General features: G+C 50.0%; 6 protein-coding genes across 6 annotated transcripts; 2 read left to right on the forward strand and 4 right to left on the reverse strand.

The window, feature by feature from the left end:
• Positions 1-4: 4 nt before the first annotated feature.
• On the reverse strand, positions 5-2,941 carry F5Y00DRAFT_234929 (uncharacterized protein). The gene has a single exon (XM_048007489.1). The coding sequence runs from the start codon at positions 2,700-2,702 to the stop codon at positions 228-230; it is 2,475 nt and encodes an 824-aa protein (XP_047865752.1). The 5' UTR covers positions 2,703-2,941; the 3' UTR covers positions 5-227.
• A 208-nt stretch (positions 2,942-3,149) lies between these two features.
• On the forward strand, positions 3,150-5,163 carry F5Y00DRAFT_234930 (putative toxin biosynthesis protein). Its single transcript, XM_048007490.1, has one exon. It carries the CDS (start codon positions 3,680-3,682, stop codon positions 4,991-4,993), a length of 1,314 nt encoding a protein of 437 aa, XP_047865753.1. The 5' UTR covers positions 3,150-3,679; the 3' UTR covers positions 4,994-5,163.
• A 507-nt stretch (positions 5,164-5,670) lies between these two features.
• F5Y00DRAFT_261271 (uncharacterized protein) lies at positions 5,671-11,579 on the reverse strand (the record flags this gene model as incomplete). The annotated part of the gene is made up of 5 exons (XM_048011174.1): positions 5,671-5,867; positions 5,920-6,069; positions 6,124-10,977; positions 11,038-11,144; positions 11,215-11,579. The coding sequence occupies 5 exons, from the start codon at positions 11,577-11,579 to the stop codon at positions 5,671-5,673; spliced, it is 5,673 nt and encodes a 1,890-aa protein (XP_047865754.1).
• A 2,088-nt stretch (positions 11,580-13,667) lies between these two features.
• F5Y00DRAFT_234934 (thiamine diphosphate-binding protein) lies at positions 13,668-15,557 on the reverse strand. The gene is made up of 2 exons (XM_048007491.1): positions 14,813-15,557; positions 13,668-14,749 (listed from the first exon to the last, which is right to left on the reverse strand). Exons 1-2 carry the CDS (start codon positions 15,401-15,403, stop codon positions 13,976-13,978), a joined length of 1,365 nt encoding a protein of 454 aa, XP_047865755.1. The 5' UTR covers positions 15,404-15,557; the 3' UTR covers positions 13,668-13,975.
• Positions 15,558-15,968: 411 nt separating this feature from the next.
• F5Y00DRAFT_268916 (ubiE/COQ5 methyltransferase family-domain-containing protein) lies at positions 15,969-18,271 on the forward strand (the record flags this gene model as incomplete). Its single annotated transcript, XM_048012346.1, has 3 exons — positions 15,969-16,588; positions 17,096-17,502; positions 17,611-18,271. Exons 1-3 carry the CDS (start codon positions 16,388-16,390, stop codon positions 18,269-18,271), a joined length of 1,269 nt encoding a protein of 422 aa, XP_047865756.1. The 5' UTR covers positions 15,969-16,387.
• Positions 18,272-19,343: 1,072 nt separating this feature from the next.
• Positions 19,344-21,514, reverse strand: F5Y00DRAFT_252699 (uncharacterized protein; the record flags this gene model as incomplete). The annotated part of the gene is made up of 3 exons (XM_048009958.1): positions 19,344-21,144; positions 21,211-21,322; positions 21,382-21,514. 3 exons carry the CDS (start codon positions 21,512-21,514, stop codon positions 19,344-19,346), a joined length of 2,046 nt encoding a protein of 681 aa, XP_047865757.1.
• Positions 21,515-23,071: the final 1,557 nt, after the last annotated feature.

The following is a 23,071-nucleotide window of genomic DNA, read 5'->3' on the forward strand; positions in this document are numbered from 1 at the left end:
ATGCTGCATAAGAAACACTCGTATCATTATATATCGCTATATCGCAACGTAGCTAATCCCTAATACTCTTACAGACCTAAGCACCATACCCTATCGTACTAGAACTCCTAGCTATACCTAGCAACCTTCCTTTCCCGCCAAGCCAAGTAAACATGACCTATCCATGCAACGACGCCAATCCAGTATCTTACAAACACGCCATACGTTAATGTAGTTTTCATCATCATTCATAAATCCGACAGCTCATCTGCAGAATCGTATACAATAGGCGGCGGCTCCTGAACCTCGTCCAATATCAAACTATCCGGTAGCATCTGACTCCGCGTCAGGAATTGCGAGGACCTCAGAGAGTTATTTCGCGCACTCCGGAACGCCGTCGGGCTGCTGCTGTGCAGGTTGGCGGCGGACGAGTCGCTGGCGATGGATATTACTTGAGGGGGCAATCTCTCGGGGGATAATGCTGGGCTTGAGACTGTGGTAGCCTGCGACGGTCTAACGGCGCTGTGTGTTCTCTGGCTCGGAGGTGCCGGAGGTGACTGAGTTGAAGAACCTGATTGTAATCTGGGCGGTGCAGGCTTTGCAAAACCCTGGTTGCCTCCTGGTTGGGTTCTCTTGCTTCTGCCACTAGATCTACGCGTAGACTGACTCGAAAGAATCACTTCGTTCACGTGATCAGAATGATGTTGGGTTGAGAATTCAGCATCATCCTGTAGTTGGGCCTCAAGTTCTTGTGATTCAGTAACATTCGGACTGCTTGGCACCAACGCAGCTCCTGCTCCTTGCTCTTCCTCATCTTCACCAAACAGAGCACATTTCAAATTTGCTGTAAGTTCTCCGATAACTGCAGGAGGAACCCATACGTATTTCTGCGGGGCAGCATTCACCCAACCCTTCCTCTTCATCTCGTCGAGGGGAACCGGGTCGTTGAGTTCGTAGACCTGGAGTATCTCGTATGCATACTTGGCGACGGCTTTACCTTGGTTGAACTCGACATTTCCAACCCCTTTGGTGTCCTCGATTTCTCCGGGTACTTTAGGAGGGCCAAGAGTGCACATGTATTTCAGCTCGGAGAACGGCCTGGTCGAATAAATCCAGACGCGGGTTACGGTAGGCGGTATTTTCCAGACCCTAAATTCGTGATTCTTCGTACCGTTGATTATCTTTGCCAAGGGTTCAGGGTGAAGAGACACCATGATATCAGAGTTGTCAGTCTGGGGACCAAGAGAATGAACGACTTCCAAGGGGAGTCGTTGGCTTTCGAGTCCTTGAGTAGACATCTGAGTTTGTGCCTTGAATGGACTTTCGTCTGGCTGTCCTTTCTGTAGATACGACGTCGGTGATTTCTCTGCCACAAAAATCGGAGAAGGCGTGGATTTGTTTACAACCTGTGCTTTAGGAAGCACACGTATTTTCTTTGGATTCGGCGTGGGGGTGGGCGACCGTGAGCGACTTGACTCTGCCGAATCACTCTCCTCAAGTTCGCGATTGATTTCCTCTGCTAAAAGAAACTCGGCCTGTGTTTCTTCTCCGATAACGCCGTAGCAGGTTTCTGCTGCTTCTTCAGGATCACCTGCTGACGGGATCTCATCTCCATTTCGTTCTGCTGGCGCGTTCTCGTCTCCTGTACTGGCCTCATCATCTCCGACGTCCCCTGTTCCATTGATATCATCATCCGAATCAGGCACTTCTTCCCGTTCCCGTAGGGGTGGCCGCGCAGGTGTCTTCCTCAGCGGCTTTGGAGTCTTTGGTTTAGTTCTTCCTGGGGTGATGTTTTCTTTATCTTCAGGAAATTCGAAACGAGCCTTCTTGACCGGGGTGGCTTTGATAGTAGAGTTATGGGCTTGCATAGTTGGTGAGCTATGAGCCGTACTGTACGAGTCTGGAATTACTCGTTCCCTTGGCGTCTTGCTAATCTTGAGAATAGGAGAAGGACCAGTCAGGTTGGCAGATTTAACTACTAGAGGTGACTTGTGTGGTGCTGGGCTGTATCGCATCATCATCGGTGTTATTGGCGATGTAGAAGATGGGATGACCTCCTTCGTCCGACGGTTGGTTGGAGTGACAGACTCGACGAGACTTGGAACCGAGGATCTGATTCCGGACTGTGGCTCGTTGGCTTTAGAAGGAGCAGGCACTTTTACTTTCTTGGGAGTCTCCAGTATGAAGCCAGTATCGTCGTCTTCCGAGTCATTGATTTGCCAGTCCTCGTTATCATTTTCACCCTTGACTGACAATAACTGAGTTAAAGTCTGAGTATGGAAGCTACTCGACGGGTTTGAGCTAGGTGCGTCTCCTAAAGTCTTCCGTCTTTTGGTATCTCTTGTGTTCTCATTTTTGACTAGTTCGTCTCCCGCAGTCTTGCGTCGGGACCCTCGGGTTCTTTTCTTGGATTTAACTGCAGGAAGTTCGGGCTCTTCATTATCATCTTCTTCATCTTCTTCATCTTCAGACTTGAGTAAGTCCTTAGGCATTGATGGCGATATGAAATCCATCTGGGTTAGTGTACCCTGTTTCAATTGCTTTTTGGGAGCGCGAGGACGACGTCTGGATGTTTTCCCATATGTTTTGACGTTGCGCTGACGTTCAGGGAATAAGAGCTGCTTGGGGGCTGCAGAAGTTGACTTGTATGTTTTGCTCTCTGACGGCTTGCTCTCTGATGGCTTGGATGATGCATTGCCATGGGATCTCGTTTGTGGCGCCATGATCGCAATGACCAAGTGGACCTTTGGGGCAACTTCAGTCTTCCCCAGTATGCGCCCAATACTTTTAGATCAGTTGTAAAAGTCTTGGGGTAGATTATAGGTATGTCAGCGTTCCTTCAACTAATAATGGTAGTCTACTTGGAAACCTAATTCTTATTTCCTAGTTTAGGTAATTAGGTAGGTAGTTAGTTGAAGTTGAGATGTTGTTACCCAAGTCCGTTTAATTAGGCATTAGGCAGATAAGAGACGGAATGCGTCATGAAACGCGGTTAAGGTAGAAATGTGGGCTGCGTGGCGTGACTATCGCGTCAAGTGCATATCAATTAATTAAAGTCTGCTCGAAATACCGTTTACACCTGATAGATGCATCAACGTATCTGCCCCCGCGATAAGCCCCCGCCCCTTGCATCGACCGAGGTATAATTCATTGTCCCTGCAGCTACGTACCTATTGTGTGCATAAACAGATCGATCCTTTGATCATCACAACCATTAAATCGGTAGGTCGGCTCTGCGTATTATATTTAGACGTATACTCGCAACTTTAGATTTCCTTGTATGCAAGTCTAGTATACAGTCTAATCCAGTTGGGTACTGGCTAATAATTTGTCTCGATTTGTTGTTTCTTCCTCTTATAGTTAAGAGCAACATCTATCCCGACGTTCTTGGTTTGGGAGCTTATAAAAGACAGCCTCGGCTAAATATAACAACACCTCATTGACGGCAAGATATTGGATGAGACTCCATTTAGATGCTTCAATTCTTCTATCACAACCAAAAGCTCGTTCCTTGATGCTCTCAGTCATATCAGTACATTCCGCCGCTTATTAGAGCCGAGTCTTACTAGACCTCCCATCCTCTTAACCAACCCTCCCAAGAGGCCAACAGCTACCTAAGTCAACTAGACATTATACCCATACATTATACCTAGACACTCATACACTCATACACTCATACACTCACTCACCACCACCCACCATGGCAACACCCTTCCCCTTCCACATAACCGAACACACCATCCCCTCCCAACACATCCGCGAATTCCCCCGCGCAACATGCACCTCCCAAGAAGACATCCTCTACATCAGCATCAAGCAATACACCCCCATCGACAACCCCACCCCCCAACCCGGCGACGTAACCATCCTCGGCGCCCACGCCAACGGCTTCCCCAAGGAGCTCTACGAGCCCCTATGGGCCGACCTCCACGCCCGCTCTAAACGGCACGGCTTCCGCCTCCGCGGCATCTGGATCGCCGACGTCTCCAACCAAGGCTACAGCGGCCAGACCAACGAGCGCGCCCTCGGCAACGACCCCTCCTGGCACGACCACGCCCGCGACCTCCTGCACCTAACCAACGTCTTCCGCGCCTCCATGCCCCGCCCCATCGTCGGCGTGGGCCACTCCTTCGGCGGCGCCGTCCTGACCAAGCTCTCCCTGCTGCACCCGCGGCTCCTAACGACCATAGTCCTCCTCGACCCCACCGTAGTCGAGTTCACCTTCCGGCGCTCCGGCCCCGGCAAATCCCCCGCCCGCGCGTCTACCTTCCGCCGCGAGACCTGGCCCTCCCGCGCCGCCGCCGCCGAGTCCTTCCGCCGCAGCCCCTTCTACCGCGCCTGGGACCCCCGCGTCCTCGACGCCTGGGTCGCGCACGCCCTGCGCGAGACGCCCACCGCGTTATTCCCCGACCCGGAGAAGAAAGACGGCGGCGCGACGCTGCGCACGACCAAGCACCAGGAGGTGTTTACCTTTTTCCGGCCTCTGTGGCCCTACGTCGACCCCGTAACCCGGGAAGTCGACCGCGACGGAGCCCCGGATTTCGACCCGGATGTGCAGCATCAACTTCGGGATCCAACCAGCGTGTTCCCCTTCTACCGGTCCGAGGGAGGTAGTATCCTCAAGCATCTCCCTGAGGTGCGGCCGTCCGTGCTCTGGGTCTTCGGTGGAGACAGCGAGCTAGGCGCTCCGGAAGGCCGCAAGTTGAAGACGGAAACCTGTGGGATTGGAAGTGGGGGCAGCGGTGGTCTTAAGCTAGGACGGGTGGACCAGGTTGTCTTGGAGGGCCGCGGCCACTTATTTCCGATGGAAATTCCGGATGAATGCGCAAAACATGCAGCAGCGTGGATAGGAAAAGAGATGGTGCGCTGGCGAGAGAAGGAGCGCGAGTACGAGGAGTGGGTTAAGTTGCCAATGAAGGAGAAGACGACAATGAGTGAGAAGTTCATAGATAATGTTGGTCGTCCACCACCGAGGAAGAGCGGATCTCTAGCTGGTTCGGAGTCAAAGTTATAGAAATAAAGTCATCGTGTTTAATGTAGACTAGATTATTTTCCAACACTTTGGCCGGGTAGGATTTAAGAAGAAAAAAAGTATATACCTTAAACGAGCATTGTATTAGCTATAGATATCGAGGATTTCATTATTAGGACTTATCACACAAGACCATAATGGTAGCAAAGTAGCAAAGTAGCAAATCACTATTGACTAAAGTATAAAGGCGAGCGAGTTGTGAACTAATACTTAGACAAATTGGCCAGTCTATCTACCGATGAAAGCCACACCCCTTTTGCGAAAGTAAAACAAAGTAAGCACTAAGCCTTGCGTCAGGGCTGTCCAGTCTGATGCCAAATCCTGCCGGGAATCATGTTTCATTCCTACGCCGAAACAACCTTTCCATGCATCAGACAAGTCCTCTCGAAACCCCTCCATATCTCTCTTGTGCTTTGTGCCAACTTCCTTCTTGTCAAGAGTCATGATGGGGCATCAGAAAGGAATTATGGCTGGTTTGCCAAGGGAAAAAAACAACAACAACAACCGCTCCCTAGTCAGTTGCGCTAGGGAGGCGAATGGGGGAGAAATAAATAAATCAATGCCTCATTTTGCTCATCAATGCCATCCATGTACTGGCGATATTAGCACGTATAATATTGCGCTTTCTTACTGCCCATTATGCCAGTGGATATAGATACTTAGGACAGATGGAAGGCACCTTGACCTTCCCTGATAGCAGTGAATAGCTGCCGCTTCATGCTATCGATACTACTGTAGTCGGGTAACTTTAGGTAGTTGACACAAGTCATAACGCTTGGAAGGTAGTCGTCAGATGTGTAGGGTGGCTCACTAGGCTTGCACACCACAGTGAACATAGGGGTCAGACTCTTGAAACCTATAGCTACAGTTAGAACCACATTGATAGCACACGAAATCGCAATACATACCTCCGATAGGAAGTTTTGGGCTGCCGGTAGTGAACTGTAGGAAGTCACGGCGCTGTGCAGGGCTAAGCTCGCTCATGGTCTGGAGCAAGTTCCTAACAGATTTACTGTCCATATTGAAGCCGTGATCTGCCTTTATAGAGTCCATAAGAGCTAAAAAAGAAATGTTAGCTTCATCGGCGTCATTCACGAATGAACACAACTTACTCTCTAGAGACCAATCCTCATCAACACGACCAAATAGTGCCACCAACTCATCCGGCGTAAAAGCGCTCAGGGCGGAGTACGGGAATACCTGGGAGAAGCCGGTGCGGAATGCTTCAACCTGACGCTTAACACCGCGACCCAGAGTCAAGTCGGTTACTTTATCGAGATATGACTCAACGTTGTAGATCGTAACAGGAATATGAGATCCCCCGGGTATGAGCTCAATTTCGGGGTAGCCTGGCAGTGTGAAGTCCAACGCTAGGTCCTCTAATGTTCCATTGTCCACCACAATCTTCTCAGTGTCGGCGACCTTCTGCGCGGCAGTACGGTTAGGGTCTTCGTCAATAGCCTTCTTTGCCATGGCGAACTTCTTGATATGCTTCAGTGAATTGGCTAGTCCAGGATCTACAATCTTGATGGCACCAAGGGATGGCTTTACGCTCGAAGATCCTTCACCGATTCGGAAAAAGATGGGATTGAAATTAAGGTCGATGATCCGTGAATCGATCATAGATCGTGCAACAAACTTCCCTAGCATCTTAAACAGCTGGAGAATTACATTTGCGCTCGAGTCGTCATCGCTTAGAGGTCGAGGGAATAATCCAGCGGGACCAGAAATAAACTCGTCCGAGTCATTGGAATCCATATCACGCCAGAGCCTGAGTTTCTTCTTGGAAAATTCTTTCGAGACGGTCGAATAGAATTCTAGAGTAGGTCCAAGACCCGTCCCAACCTCTTCAAAGTACTCAACCTCGAGAATACTCTGTGAGCTTCCGTACAGTTCCATTACTTTCAACGCCGACTCCAAGATTTTGGAACGCGAAATTCGTACCTTCTGACGTTGGAGTCGGCCGAGGAAGATGTTATCATCACGCCTGTCCCGGCGAGACGTCTCCTCCTGCTGCGCATTCTGCCATCGACTCATAGATCGCGCATAGCCAAACGATGTCGACTGGAGGAACAAATGGCGGGTCTCGAAGGGGAAAAGGAACGGATATAGCCGGGCTAGGTCTTCGCTCCAACCCGGTAAACAGTTACTGGCCACTATAAGGGGCTCCTCCAATTGCCTGTTGAGTTTGGCAGTTAACTTTGTATTCACAAACTGTGATAGGGGTTCGACGTTCAATTTCAGAGTGTTCTTGTTTTCTACCATAATGTCGTCAATGTTCGCATTGAGATCGTGTAGAATGTTCAGTAAGCGGAGAATAGACGCCGTTGTAGGATTGTTCGCAAGCGAGGCGGGTACACCGTTAACGTCGGGTACGCCGTCAAATGAAGGCCCAAATCCAATAGGTTCGGCCGGAGGAGGCCCTGGCACGCGACGAAATTTGATGACATGCATCGTTGACCAAACACTGCGGTTAACGTGATCGTCAGGAGGCGACGAATTGTTGTGAACAGCCCGATAAATAGTTGTCTCGTTCGGAATGACCCGCTCGTTAAGACTGAATTCGATATGCCAATCTTGGGGTACAGCTTGGATGGCAGCTGCGTAAGAAAGTGGTCGAGAAGTCGACGGAGCGCTAGGAGTAGGCGTACTCTGCTGCGATGCTGGGGGTTGAGGTGGGGCGCTGCGGCTTGGGAGGTTGGTACCACCAGTCTGAGCTGGAGTAGGAACTCGGGTTCCATCTTCTTTCCTGGCCGTAATCTTTCCTCCAGCTGCCTCCACCAAGTTCACCGCGGATGGTTCGCGGGCAGGGGCATCTTCCATATCTTCGTCCAACTCGCCTACTATAGCGTCGAGAGCACTAGTATCAGCAGCCTCGACTTCTTCATCCTCGTCAGTGATCGGCTTTTCGTCGGCGCATTCCAGTGCATTCTGCAAATCTTCGTCATCTTCCGGAGGCGGAGGCGGCGGTGCCGGAGTATGAGACTCGCTTGGCTGAGCTGGTTGGCGTCGCGCAGATCTGCGCAGAATTGCCTTCTCGCGGGTGGAGCCTGCTACCGAACCTGGAGTAGATGGGGTATCGGACTGTCCCGGTTGCTTCGACTTGGATCTCCGTGGCGGACGAGAGCCGGAAGCCTGGTTCGGAACCGGAGGCGGAGGAGCAGCAGCCGAATAGCTTGATCCTAACCGCTCAGCGAGGCGTTCGGCTGACGACAATCCTGCCGAGCTGGCCATCGCGGCGAGTGCTCGAGATAGTCCGTCACGGGGTCTCGGGCCACGAGGGCGCTCGTGTAGGCTAATTCGGGGTCGTAACCAATCATCTAGAGCTTTAAAGGTTGCAATTGCATGGATGTGGACATTGATGCTGCGGAACGAACGAGGGATATCAGAGTCTTCGTCAGCAACCAGCCTAAGTCTGATCTGCTTCGCCAACATGGACGCCGCGCTGCTACGATTGCCATCAAACGTGCTATGGTGGACGGTAATAACCTCGAAGTGCTCCGACCGACTAAGTAGATCTTGAAGTTTGTGGATCAAGATACTGAAGGGCGTCGCAGGAGAATCTGCGGTTGCGGTCTTCGGTTTTGTACTCACGTAACGACCCATAAAGACCTCAAGGAATGCGGCTCGCGCAGCATTTGCTAGCATCTCGTCGGGGTTGCTGAAAACCTCTTCTAGAACGCGCACAAGCCCTGAAGAGAGCAGCTCTGCGCTTGTAACGCTGTCCAAGACGTCAGCATCGAAATACGATGCTAGTTTTTCAAATAGGACGGCCCCATTCTCAGGAGACAGGTCTTTGGCAGTCCTTCGAAGATAAAATCCTTCAATCCCAGAAGCAAGGGCTTCAAGATTATCTAGGATCTTTTTGGCCTTCTTCTTCATGGATTTACTATGCTTTTCTGTCTCGTGAGTCTCTAAAAATTTCTTGGCGGTCTCGGCGATGCGAGTCTTCATAGATGGGATATCTCCCACATAGGGTCGAGGTGGCCCGTCGATGGACATAGTAGATCCGTCAGAACTAGCAGGCGAACCGGACATGTCGTCATGATGATCATTTTCTTGATCTTCATCGTCGTTCTCATCGTCGTCTTCATCGTCGTCTTCACGGTCCTCTTCGTCCTCATCTCCAGAGCCGTTATGTATCGAGACTCTGTCTCCTTCGTCTCCGGACGCCATACTATGGTCTGCCGGCGTCTCAGTCGCCCTATTCTCGGGCTCTTGGTACTCAGCCGCCAGCTTCATGATCTCGATGATAACCCCTTCACGATAAATCTGGTAGCGATAGATATCATCCAGCCGATTTAGCAGGAGTTCCGTTATCTGAATGGCAGACATTACAAGTGAAGGATGATCCTGTTGCGACAGTATAGAGGCCAAGAACGAAGCATAGGGAACAGCCTTCAGAGCATCGACGAGAATATCTTTATCCAAGTTCGATAGCATCTTCAGCTGAGCAGTGAGCACCTTTTGTCGAACGCTTAAGTTTACTGTGCTCGAAAATGCGTCCGTCAGGGTAGGGAAGAGGATCAACGCAAATCTTCGAACTTGGTCCTTGCACTCGTCGAGCAGCTCGAGTCTCTTCTCATCAAATGACTTCTTCCTGGAAGCAAACGATGATGGAGTAACGGGCTCGGCAATATCGAGATCGACTGGGACTGGGGGGCCCGAACCGTCCGTCCACTTCTGACCTGGGAGCAATTCGCAGACGACGTTAAGAGTCTCGATAATTTGCTCACGCGGTCGATGGATCAATGCCTGCATGATAACTACACTATCAAGCTTCGAAGCGACATCTTCCGTCTCACTAGGAGGGGAGACACCGGTAAGGATCTGATAGAGAGTCTCGACGACATTTAACTTGAAGAGTTCTGCTGACAAGCTCGGGCTTGCACGGGCCGTGATAGCCAGAACCCGGAGGAATTGGGTGTGAATATTGGCGCTGATGAGATTTGTGGTTCCAGGAACCAGAAGCCGCAATATGACTTTCAGTAAATCCACACTGACAAGCTGCTCCAACTTCGATGACTGATATTTGAAACTCTCGATTATACGAGTGACGCAAAGCGATGCTTGTTCCACAACTCGCTGGTCGTTGCTGTTCAACACATTTAGTAGAATTGGCATAACTCCGGTGATCACATTAAACGAATCTTCTGGGATATTGCGACAGCAGTTGGCAGCGGTTGTGACAGCAGTTCGCTGAGTGCCCGTAGGAAAGAAGTCCAGGTAAGTAAGACAAGCAGTTAAACCGCCTTCTCTGACGATACTTGTGGGATACTCGACAGAGATCTTTTCCAGCGTGCTCAGCGCTTGCTCGGCGAGATCGATATAGTGGATCTCTAAGAGCTTCTGGCACAGGATTGGAACGGCGCCACCATAGACCACGTTGGCGGCGCTGGCCGGTAGAGCTTCCATCAAATTCGCAAGACATCGGCAAGCAAGAAGCATAATCTCCGAGTTTTCTTCACCAGTGATCTCATTAGGCTGCATCAGGATCACTAATTCCTTCACGAAAGCATCGGGGGAGAAATTCCCTGACAGATTATCCTCGTTGGAAACAAGAAGAATCTCAGCCAGTTCCTGCAGAGCCACCAGCTGTGCCGACGGGTCCTCCTTTTGTCGAAGGTTAAGGAGGATCTCCCGTAGCCTAGACGAGAGTCCGGTCATCATACCAGTCAGCGCCCTAAGAGTGTTGGATAATCCTGATCCTGGAGGCACCCCGAATCCGCCAAATGGATCATCGTCGTAATGGCGGTGGGGTTCATCATCGTCATCGTCATTATCGTCGCTATTGTCTTCGTCAGGATCATGCGCGGGCGGAGGTGGCGGCGGCGGCGGTGGCGCTTCCTCCTCTTCCTCGTGGTCTTTGGTACCCGTCATAGTAGTATCCTGGTCAGGAGGTGGATGGTTGCTAGACGTTCGCTTCGAGCGGCGCGTAGAACTAGAAGCACCTGTCGCAGGAGATTCTATTCATAAATTTAGTACAGAATTAAATGCATTGGTATAATAGTAGAATTATTGCATACCTTGGGCTGCCTGGGTATTCTTCTTATTGCGACTCGACTTGCGGCTTGACGAGGCTGAAGTTAAATTGGTAGAGTCCTGCATCCTGGCGGGTGGGGGTGGGTCAGAACTGCAGCGGGCAAAATATTAATATCAATTATGCATTCAAGATAGCACTGTGGCGCTTTTGCGAAACATACCCTGCTGGACTAGACATAGAAGCCGTATTCTTCCCTTTCCGCTTACGTGTAGCGGGAACAGGTGTAGGTACAGCCGGAGGTTGTGGAGCTTGCTCTGAAACTTTCTGCCTCTTAGATCGACGAGCCGATACAGCTGGCTCGCTCGGTGGAGGTTGGGTTGGCGAGCTGTTCTCACCCGATGTCGGTTTTCTCTTTCGCGAGGACGCCGGTCTCGATGAAGATTGAGCGGATTGGTTCGTATTTGTAGTATTTCCGGCGGTTGCAGGCGAATGGCCAACAGAAGCTTGAGGAGAATTAAGATCTCCCTGCGATGCCCCTTGACTCGCTGCGTTTCGCGCAGAGGAGCGTGTGACTCTGGAAGACATGAGTATGTAGTTACTGGAGGTGAATGAGAAAAAAAAGAAAGGTAAATAGGTAAGTAGGGGAACTCGAAAACTAAGTGTGGAGAGTGCAAGAGAGACTTCAGAAGAAGGCGAGAGTGTTTTGATAAGCCTCGCCTCGGGAAGTTTTGATAGTGGGACAGTAGGATAGCTCTCGTAACCAGATTTAAGTTTTAAATCTGTCAACGAGTTGCAAGCACCGTCAAATGCACCTCTACACAGTCATGAGTTGTGCTTGGCTGCCTTGGTGACAACTAGCATAGCAACCAACGACGTTGACTGGAGGTGGATTGCTGTGACCGGGGCAACAACACAAAGAGGGTATTGTACCTAGGTACGAATCGAGGCATCAAAATACAAATAATCTTGAAAGACCACAACTCATACCCCTCCCTCGAAAATGTGATTGTCAACCACGAGGCACTAGCCTAGACGCATGTATTGGTGACGAAGTATTAAAGGAGGGAACAATTGACAACGAAGTAGAAGAAATATGATAAGAGGAGGAGCGATGAATAGACAGGCAACTTGGGGGGTAACTGTTAGGCTGGTAGAAGGAGGTTTGAAAAGCAATCAGACCTGATACGGGAAGGAAAAAAAAAATAAAGTGGTACTCGTTGTGTTGTACCAAGGTATCGTATAGTGTAGGTTGATTAAGGTGTAGGTAGATTTAGGTAGGTATGTGAGTGTAGGAGAAGGTATATACGTAGATGTATGTAATGCTGTTTGGAACTATATGTGTATCGTACCTGGGGGATAAGGAGAACGGCGACGAGGCAGGAGCGGCCGATCGCAAGTTCGAGTTTAAGTTGAGATTTAAATCTGTAATAGAAGGAAGTCGCGCTTGAGGATCGTTATCGACTGCCGATCGAGAGCGCGGGTTGGCAGCAAAGGGTTTTCGTTCTGCCATGGATTACGCCATGAGGCACGGCGGCGATTGATTTTTTCTGATGAGTTCGAGACCTTGGCCACGCGCTCAACCTTCTTCTTCTTTTTTTCTTATTCTTCTTCTGCCTTTAACACTAAGGTACTCGTGGGAACTTGGGAATAGGAGTGGAAACGAGACGTCGGTCGAGATGGATTAATGGGAAGGATACTAAGGATACTAATTCAATTCAATACGTTGTTCGACTCGATATACAGGAAGGCGACTAACGAGCCGTCGATGCTGTCACAGTTCGAGCAATAGAAATGATGGAACCGAGACGGTAAAGTTGTTGTAGTCAAAGCTTTGAGACGGAGTTGGAGGTTCTATCGGAGGAGGTTCATTCGAATGCGTCGGCGGGCGGCTAGATGGTTGGGCGAAAGGTAGGGTGGGTTGTCTGGTTGTGCGGGTGTGTGGTAGGTAATCCGTATTGTACTTAAACCATACAGACCATAGTAGACCCGAAGCCAGGCTGTCTGTAGCCGTACTATGTACACTACTATAAGACCCTGTAGCAGTTCGTGCGGGTAGGGCGTGTACGCTAGTGATGCTTTATTGATGGCGTAACAGGTGTGTCGATAGTGGCACTCAATTAAAAGCACTGCATGCAGGGATGTACTGTTTGTTACAAGGGACCTGGTAAAGATACGTGCATATACATGAACTTACCTACTAAAGTAGTGTATTCTGGTATTCTGATGAGGTGAGAAGTGATGAGCAGGGGTGTGATTAGGTCTTTACTGCTTTGGTATATGTACCTAGTATGTCCATATGTATGTGATGCCCACCAAGCGATAATGTTGAGCCCTTGGATTATCAATATAAAAATTCACTTCTTGCGGCTCTTTTTAAACTGTCTACATAATGTTCTTATCTCAATGTTATCTTTACGAGTCAAAGTTAAATTACACTATGTACACACTTATGTATAAGTAGGCAGTTACATAATATTTATAATGACCTAATGCTTGTGCTTCGATATTTAGGCAACACTAGGTTAACCGATGACATCACCGGGGGGTTTTTTTTCCAACTTTCTTTCCACACTTTAGGTTACCTAAGTAGTCTACAACTCAACACATTCATAATACATAACTACTATAAATCCTTCATATAAGTAGATCTGACAAATTAAGAGAAACCTGTATGTTTCCCTAACTCGACCTAATTGGCGAAATTATATGAAATATACTATAAAAATTCGACATGCTCCATTTCTTTGTCTAACGTGGCTGATAAGCGTTGGTTGTCTCTCTATGTCTACCAATCAGTAGACAGAAACTTTTGTCATATACCCATAATCATTCATGTATTCTTTGCAATTCCAATCTATATATTCGGTGTTTCTAAATGCAGCTATGAGAAATCCATTTGCAACCTCCAAATTATATACAGATACAGATGCTTCTCTTCCTGATGTTGAAGGGTACGTAACCCCCTAATCGTAATAATTTATTCATGATTTTAAGCTGTCAATGCCGTCTTCATACTCGGCAAAGTCGTACTCGTCAGGGTACTTCTCGAGATGGAGTTTCAGCTGCTCCATCTGGGCTTTCAGATCCGGGGTCAGCTCCTCGTAAACATCTTCAAACATAGTCCGGATAGGCGGCTTCTTTTCTCGTTCTGCCTCCGAAAACGCCTTTAGCACATCCCGCCTGATGATCTCCCGAGCTTCTTTCTCTTTGGACTCGTCCCAGAATCCCTTTGCCTCCATATACTTCCGTAGCCTCGCGATAGGGTTGTCCCGGCGTTTCCAGTCTTCAACCTCAACTCGCGCTCGATACGCAAAAGAGTCATCGGACGTGCTATGGTGGCTAACACGATAGCTCATTGCCTCTACAAGGACTGGCTTGCCTCCATCTTGAAGGGCCATTTCTCTAGCTTTCTTAATAACCTCTCTAACTGCCCACAGGTCGTTCCCATCTACCCTCACAGTGTCAATCCCGTACCCTATCCCTCGACTGGCAATGCCATCGCCTCGGTATTGTTCTAAGGTCGGTGTTGAGATAGAGTAGCCATTGTTCCGACATATAAAGATAACGGGACAGGACCGTGTTGCAGCGATATTCAATGCCGCATGGAAGTCTCCTTCACTGGCAGCACCTTCGCCAAAGTAGACAGTAGCCACGCGGGGAGGTACAGTTGGGTCATTGATGTGTTGCATTTTAAGGGCATACGCAGCTCCAGCAGCTTGTGGTATCTGCGTTGCTAGAGGCGATGAAATTGTATGCTATACAAAAAAGGTTAGGAACGAACCAATAAGATATAAACACCTAGGCATAACATAACATACGATGTTCAGCTCTTTACTTCCGTAGTGTACGGGCATATTTCTACCCTTCCCCAAGTCGTGCTTATTTGCGAAGAGCTGGTTCATAAAGTCTTTTAAGGTATATCCACGCTGCACGAAGAGCCCCTGCTCACGGTATTGGCAGAATATAACATCCCGTGGGTCTAGTGCTGAAGCAGATCCGACACTAATAGCTTCTTCGCCGGCCGACACCATGTAAAAGCTTATACGACCCTGTCTCTGCGCGTCGAACATGATCGGATCCATTATTGAGACGGTTAACATATCTTTATACAGCTTTATAACTTCATCGTCGCTAAGATCCGGCTTGAATGAATTGTCGACGATATTGCCATCTTGGTCGACCGCTCGGTATGTCGCTAAGGCAGGGTAATCGGAGGGTACAACAAATTTAAGATCGCTGGTGAATGCGCTCTTCACGGCGCCAGGAAAAGATACATGGCTTGCCCCTTGGCGTTGCGATATGCCACTAGCTAACCGAGCAGGCTGTTGGAAAGTGGGAGAGCGGGAAGCGCGGAGTACAGAGCCCGCAGCCCTTCGTAGCGACGCTCGAGAAAGTACTTGTGACCTCATTATAGCTAGATTATAGCATCTTATAGATTATTCACCAGTGCAAATTGCAATTGGGCCTCGTATATAGTGAGGAAGTAAGACTCTGTAGTAAAGAGTTGACCCCATAGTCACTCCCCCGACATTCTAGCCTCTAGGTAAGACGGGATTCCGAGGCTATGTAAAGACGTCACTTAAGCCGGCGAAAAGCGAAGGGTCTAGACCGAGGGAAAGCTAACTTCCCAGCTTCCCCAGCTTTTCGAATTTATTACATAAGCCCAAGCATAAAATGACTTCTCCCAAAACCAGGTACTATAGGATTACGTAATACTAGACTGCATTCAACAAGCGGTTAACCTTGGAAGCTTCAAGTCCCATTACAAGCCTAGGAAAGCTATTGTTATTTAGCCACAATGTGAAAGAAATAGAGTTAATTTATAGTAGTTAGTCTATATCAGAAAACAATAGACCTTATATAAAACCTCCGAGGACTGTCATATTATGTTGTCAACTCCTCCAAAACATTTACTATTACTTTCCATTAGAAAAGACAATACCGTGCCTCAGAGACCTAGCCATGTAACAATACCTATAAACAATCAAGTCCGAGTACGAGCAAAGGATACAATTATTCGTAAATAAATAACAAATAACGCACTTAAGAATTAAGGTCACCCAACATATACGTTAGGTACCTTAGGTACGAAGTGACACCGCCAACATTGCCGTCGCTCGAGAAACGATGTGCACGAAGTCGGGTCTGCATGGCGACCCTCAATGTATACACTACCATAGCAACAGCTCTCTACCGCGTGAATCATGTCAAAATAGCAAACTTTTCAAACAGAGAATACATAAAAAAACCAAAGCTTCACCGTGCCGCTCTCCCTCCGTATCATATTTACCTTACATACAGCATCATAACATAACATCCAACTCCAAACAACAAATCAACCACCCCAAATCCCCAACCCAAAGCACCACTATCCTCGGGAGGAAGTGTCGACGATGAACGACGCCACCGTCATCGGCATCGTAGTCATGATCCTAGTCCCGCTCATCGCAATCCTGATATGTTGGGGCTACTCGCTATCCGAGAAGTTCGCCTCGCTGATGAAGCGCTCGACGGAGCATCAAGCCCACATGCGAGCACAGCGATACGCGGCTCAGGAGCAGCTGGCGCGAGACTCTACCGACGCTGCTGTTGCGGTTTAACGAGGTAAGTACTTACTTACCTACCTTATATGTATAGGAGCTCTTTTTCATTCATGCCTCTATATTTGCTCGTTGCGGGAAGCACGTGTCCCAGATATATGTACATACATAGGTGATGCCATTGAAGATGGGTAGATGGATGGGATGGAATGGACTATTTTAGCCAATCATCTCAAAAAATACCTACCCTAGACGCCAAAACTAAAAGTCTTGGCGTCAAGCCCAACATCCTAGCCCCAGATATCGGGATTTATATCCCAAAGAGGTCAAGTCTAATAGGGCCAGCCCACCCACTGTGGCTAGTGCTCCTTCGCGGAAGCCGCCCGAGTGACCCCCACATATTCCATGTACATAGGCACATGGGGAACGGCGATCAATCAACCCGTCCGATCCGCAGTATTTTTTTTCTAACCCGTCAGCCCGTACCTTCACCTCGAGCGGGCCGGCCGTCTTTTACCTCCTACCAGTCCTACTTATTTATATACCTAGGTACTCAATTAGCTAACTACCGCTTCTAACATACACCTCCCCAGGACACCCCCCTCGAACCAAGGCGACGGCCGAAAACAGCGCAGCAGAACCATGGCCGCCCGCCCGCAACCGATCCTGCGCGCAGCTATACGAGTATCATCAAGACCAGCCTTTTGCTCTCCCCCCCGCCGCCACGCCCGACTATTCAGCACAACGAACTCTACTCCTACCTCTACCTCCCAAGCAGCACATTCCACCACCGATAATGGCGCTACCACCACCACCAGCAGAAATAGTACAACAACACACTTCGGCTTCCAAGACGGCCTCTCCGAGTCCGAGAAGACGGAGCGCGTGGCCGGCGTCTTCCACAGCGTAGCCGAGTCTTACGACCGCATGAACGATCTTATGTCGTTTGGCTGGCACCGCGTCTGGAAGTGCGTACCTATTTTCCCCTTCTCCCTAGTCCTCCCTTCTTTTTTTCCAGCCCTTCCTTTTTTCTCACCTGCAGAATTTAAGCTGACCACCCCATCCCACCACCCCAGGGACCACTTCGTCTCCTCCCTCAACCCCGGCCTCTCCTCCTCCGTCCCCCCCAAACCCCAGCGCATCCTCGACGTCGCCGGCGGCACAGGCGACATCGCCTTCCGCATGCTACACCACGCGCACGTGCTGAACCGCAACCCCGACGTCCACGTCACCATCTCCGACATCAACCCCTCCATGCTAGCAGTCGGCAAGCAGCGCTCCCTCTCCCTGCCCGCCTCCCAACAAGCCGCCCTCTCCTTCCTCGAAGCCGACGCCACCTCCTTCTCCCCCGCCGCCGTCCCCGACGCCTCCCTCGACCTGTACACCGTCGCCTTCGGCATCCGCAACTTCAGCAACATCCCCGCCGCCCTGGCCGAAGCCCACCGCGTCCTAAAGCCCGGCGGCGTGTTCGCCTGCCTCGAGTTCAGCAAGGTCGCCAACCCCCTCCTCGACGCCGTATACAAGCGCTGGAGCTTCAGCGCCATCCCCCTCATCGGCCATCTCGTTGCCGGCGACCGCGACTCCTACCAGTACCTCGTCGAGAGCATCGAGCGGTTCCCCAGCCAGTCCCAGTTCCGCGATATGATTAAAGACGCCGGCTTTGTCGTTGGCGGCCAGGGCTGGGAAGATCTGACGGGTGGTGTGGCTGCGATCCACAAGGGTATGAAGCCCCTGTAATCTGATCTGATCTCGTCCGGGTCCCCGCTTGTATACAGATCGAGATATGGAGAGGAGAGGAAGACCTTTGTACACTACTACTACCAATGTTCTGTATTTACTCCGTAGAGAAAATAGGCCCGTGACGGCATTGAGGCCAGGTAGAAAAAAGGGTTTGCACGAAATTCAGCAAGGGACTAGTGTCTCGGTTTATTGTACCATAATTCATCAGCGCAAGTGCGCGTAGCTTGTAGATTCCCCCCTTTAGGTAGCATACGCGACATAACCATTGCACGCCGTTAGGTTAATAGCAAGGAGAAAAGCCCCTGAGGCTTGTTAATGGCACGGTTCGCCCTACGAGTCCTCGTGTTGTTCATGGACTCACTTACGTCGGCTTAAGTATAGATCCCCTACTTAAATCTACCGAAAGAGGCCTCTCTCCACCATATCTACGACTTATGACCCCTTTAGACCAGTCCTTAGTTCCTACAAGCAGTGGCACAAACATCATAACTTTTCCGAGTTCAATTCATTCGGTTGTATTAGCAAAGGCCTATAACAACGTCCGATCCAATCCGATCCTGTCTGGTCTGTTTCAGTCCGGACTAGGCTGGGCAAGTTCAGGGCATGCCCCTACGAACATGCTCCATAGATTGAATCATCATACGAGCCAGCCATCAGTATCAGCGCGAAGAAAAAAAAAACTTTCCATCTCAGTAGGTTAGGTCACCGAGAGAGAAACGAAGAACGTTCGTACGAAGTACGTTGGCAGATTTACGTCGGTGCAAACCATATACATTCGTCCGTTCGTCCGTTCAACCGTTAAAACCCCTGGCCTCGTCTCACTCCCCCTTCCCCCTTCAATATGACGAAAACGACACTTGGTATTTTCTTTTCACTCCGAAACTCTTCCCTTCGCAGGCCGACAGATTCTCTGAACTCCACCTGGGTAACGACAGAAAAGTTGTGCTTCGCGGAAAGGATGTGCCAGAATACAAGCAAAAAAAAGTAGTTATCTCGCGCCCGGCCACGCGAGGTCATTAGTAGAATATAGGTGACAAAGTGGGTAGTGCCGTTACGTCAGACGAGCTCTTTACGAATCGCCACCGGGAGCCGGAGAGGCGCTACCACCCTCGCCTTTACCTATTCCTCCACGGCCGCCCCTACCACCCCGGCCGCCACGCTCGCCTCGGCCTCCTCGCGCTCCACCGCGGCCACCACGTTGGCGACCAGTCTCGGGACCGCTCTCACCACCGCTGAGAGTACCGCGGTCGCCGGCGCTTCGGTATCCGCTTGCGTTATCTCTTCCACGGCCACTACCCCAGGTTCCTGCGCTTCTGCCGCCAAATGTCTGCTTGGATTCGCGGGGTTGGAATATCTTCACTAGGGGTCTCGATCGGTCCTCGGAATGGCGGACCTTGAATTCGTCGGCGAGACTGGAGTAAGCAGCCTCTCGATCCTCGATACTATGGAAATGAACAACCTTATTGTTGCTGTTGTTTCCCCACTTCTCGATCTTGGCGATCTTGGCCTTGTGTTCCTCAGGGAATATCTCCCGAGTTTGCTCGTCACTCTGGACGTTCATTACGAAGAGCCCGATGATGCTATCCGCAGAAGCCCGAGGGGCCGGCGACGGTACAGTTTCCGGTCCGTTGGTCGATCCATTAGTACCTGTGGGCTTGTCGTTCTCCTTTCCGGCAGCCGTGCTAGGAGCTGGGGATGAGGTTGTTGGCTTAGGCGTGGCTGGCTTAGGTGGTTGGAGAGGAGTGGCTGCGACAGGCTTCGAAGGTTGCGCCGCAGCTGAGGCGTTTCTTTGAGAACCGGCGACGGGGGGTGCAGGCGTCACAGAAGTCGCGGGAGCAGCGGGGGGTAGACCGCTACCGCCAGCCGCCGGTGAAGGTGTGCCCTGAGGTATGACAGTCTGTTGCTTGGCCCCACGGTGCGAAAAGTTGAAACCCTGTGCTCGCATTTCCGTACCAATGCGGCCATCTTGAATCTCCAGAGCTAACCAGCCAAATGCGGCGTCTGCCAAGTTGAAATTCCACATATTCTTGAAAGCACTTTCATCAACTTGACCTTGTGCGCCGGGACCGCCGACCGGGCCACCAAAGGGGTTTCCACCAGCTGCGGTTCTAGGCATCTTGTCGACCAGCTCAAGTGCGTTCCTAAGCAAGTTCTGCTGGGCTTCATTTTGCTGGATTGCCGGCTCAACTTCGCCTTTGACAGTCTCCCATACGTCGCTGAACGAGGCTTTAGAGGCGGCAAGCTTGCCACGGTAGTGATCCAGAGTTGGGTTAACGCTAAATTCGTTATAAGAGCTACCGTATCGGAAATGTAGGCCGGCCGAAATAGAAAAGTCCGCCTTGAGGCTAACCGATAGCTGATTTAGTATACCTTCGCGAGCGGGAGAGGCGTGCGTAATGAAGATGCGAGTCTCCGTAGGGTCATAAACACGGTTCGCAGTATCAACCAGCTCGCCCATCTGCAGCAGAGTAGTCCACATAGTGCCTTGTCCACCTGCAATAGTAGTTCGGCCTTCGCCATTGTCAAACAGCTTGTGCATGACAACCGCACCGCCAAGGCCAAGTAGTCGCAGCTTGACGCCGCCGATTTCCAAGAGCATGGATCGAGCTTCATCAATAATGTGCAAGTTCGGTACCTTGTACTCGCCAGATCGGAATTTCTCCAGCACGCGTACATCTTCGCAGGCACCCCAAACAGTGTAAACCGGAACTTCGAGTTTGATTTGTCCGCTGATGAGCATAGGCAGTTCGGACAAGGGTAGATCCTGAGGGTTAAATCGCGCCTTAACTGAGCCGGGTCCACCTTGACTGATACCCTTCTTGACTTCCTCGGAGATCAACGGCGAGTACTGGGCGACATGCTTCAAAGTCCTATTTCATAATACAGTTAGAATACCGTTCAACCCATAAAATCAAAATAACAGGTCCAAATCTTACTTCTCCGCAATGCGCTCTAAGGATGTGTCGTCGTAGAAACCAAAGTCTCCGGTGTGAATAATATGATCGGCTCGCGCTGTCTTCGCAAGTTCGTTTAAAGATCGCAGATTACCTATCGGGGAACTATTAGCTTCATCCCACTACTAATCAAAATTAACAAGTTTATCTTACCTCGTACGTCGGCTATGCAAAGAACTCGAATCGGTCCGGACTGGACAACTCGGCCTTGGTTGGGTAGAAGAGGAACAGCACCGGGCGCAGGTTGGCCAGGGTTCGGATGGCTACTGGGAGCGCCGTTGGGCATATAGCCTTGGCTGTTGTAAGAGCGTTGCTGAGAACTGTTAGCCGTGAGTGATCGAAGATCATTTCTAGCTTTTGGAATGAGTTGGTGACCATAGTGAGGTAGGCGAGGTAACTGAACACCACCTGGCAACTGCTGGTGAGGGCGATCACTACCGCCAAAGATAGTGTTGTGAAAGCGACCAGTAGCGCGATGCTGGTCGTGAGACTGGCTGTTGGGCAGATTGGGGGGGACTGGAATATTCATCATGAAAGCTGCTCCGTCCTGCAAGCCGTGCTGTTGGAGAGGCAGCATGATGCGATGCTGGTGCTGGTGATGCTGATACTGATGCTGCTGGCAGTGCTCACAGTTTTGGCAGTGTTGGCAGTGCTGGATAGCGGGAAAGTGTTGCAGTGGGAAGGGCTGTAGTTGCTGCTGCTGCTGCTGTTGCTGCTGCTGCTGTAGCTGTAACTGCAGCGGCAACGGCAGCGGCAGAGGAGGTGGAGGTGGTAAATGAAACGGATGAGGCTGTTGAAGCATAGAAGCTTCAGGTCCACTAGGAGGCGCCATGACGTTTTTGGGAGGAGGAATGATGTGGGACATTACGAAAGTATTCGAATATTTTGATGGTAATTTTTGGGAAGGTGGAATTCAAGTAATAAGTTCAAAAGTGATTCTTGAAATTTAAATAGGAAACCATTCCATCCGTCCTACGGTGTGCGGATCATGCGTGTGTGAATGGGAAACAATTAGAACAAGCACTCACAGCCATGGACAATCAGTCTCCGGGGTGATGAGGGATGTCGAAGATGTGCCGAGAAGGAGTTGCCGTAGCCTGAGAGCCGTCAACGGGGGTTGCTATAGGGTATGGATCGTAGAGGAGGAGGAAGGATAGTCGGATATGAGGCGCGTATATGAAGACCTCGAGATGGCCAGGTGGCTCGACGACGACGGATAACTAGTCGTAAGTTCAATGGCAAATGAACAGAACGGGTATCTAAAATGAACAATGTATCAAGAATTGATATTGGCACGACCTACGAAGATGCAAACTCGGGGCAGACGGCCGTTTGCCTGTAGAAATGTTAGGTATGGGGAAGGTGGTGATGGTGGTGATGAGTGAGGTCGGTAACTTTTTGGATTTTCAGCGGCGACAGCAAGTGTACGAAGGTTTGGGGCGCCGAAAAAGTTGGACTGGGAGGTAAGGAACTCGCGACAATCACAAGCTTTGCTAACTATGATTGGTTAGGATATTCAGCCTCGATCCACTTGATCATTTGCATGTACCGGGATACTCAAGAACCCGGTCATATCTGGGGGAGAGCAAGGTATACGGTACTTGGAATATTTCTTAATTACCAGGGTTATGTATTTATGTAGTGCACGTACCTCATGCCTAACCTTACCTAACTTACGTATAGGTACCTAAACGTCTTCATACCTGTATGTCAGTATGTTAAATACCTGTATGTTAAAGACATCTCCTAGATTATGATATTTTCTATATCAAGGACGCATTTATATAGGTGAATATTTATAGGTTAGACACCTATATCACTCGGTTGATAGAAGTGTCTAGAC

This window comes from Daldinia vernicosa (assembly GCF_022497035.1).
Source record: "Daldinia vernicosa strain CBS 139.73 unplaced genomic scaffold F5Y00scaffold_18, whole genome shotgun sequence".
Taxonomy (NCBI): domain Eukaryota; kingdom Fungi; phylum Ascomycota; class Sordariomycetes; order Xylariales; family Hypoxylaceae; genus Daldinia; species Daldinia vernicosa.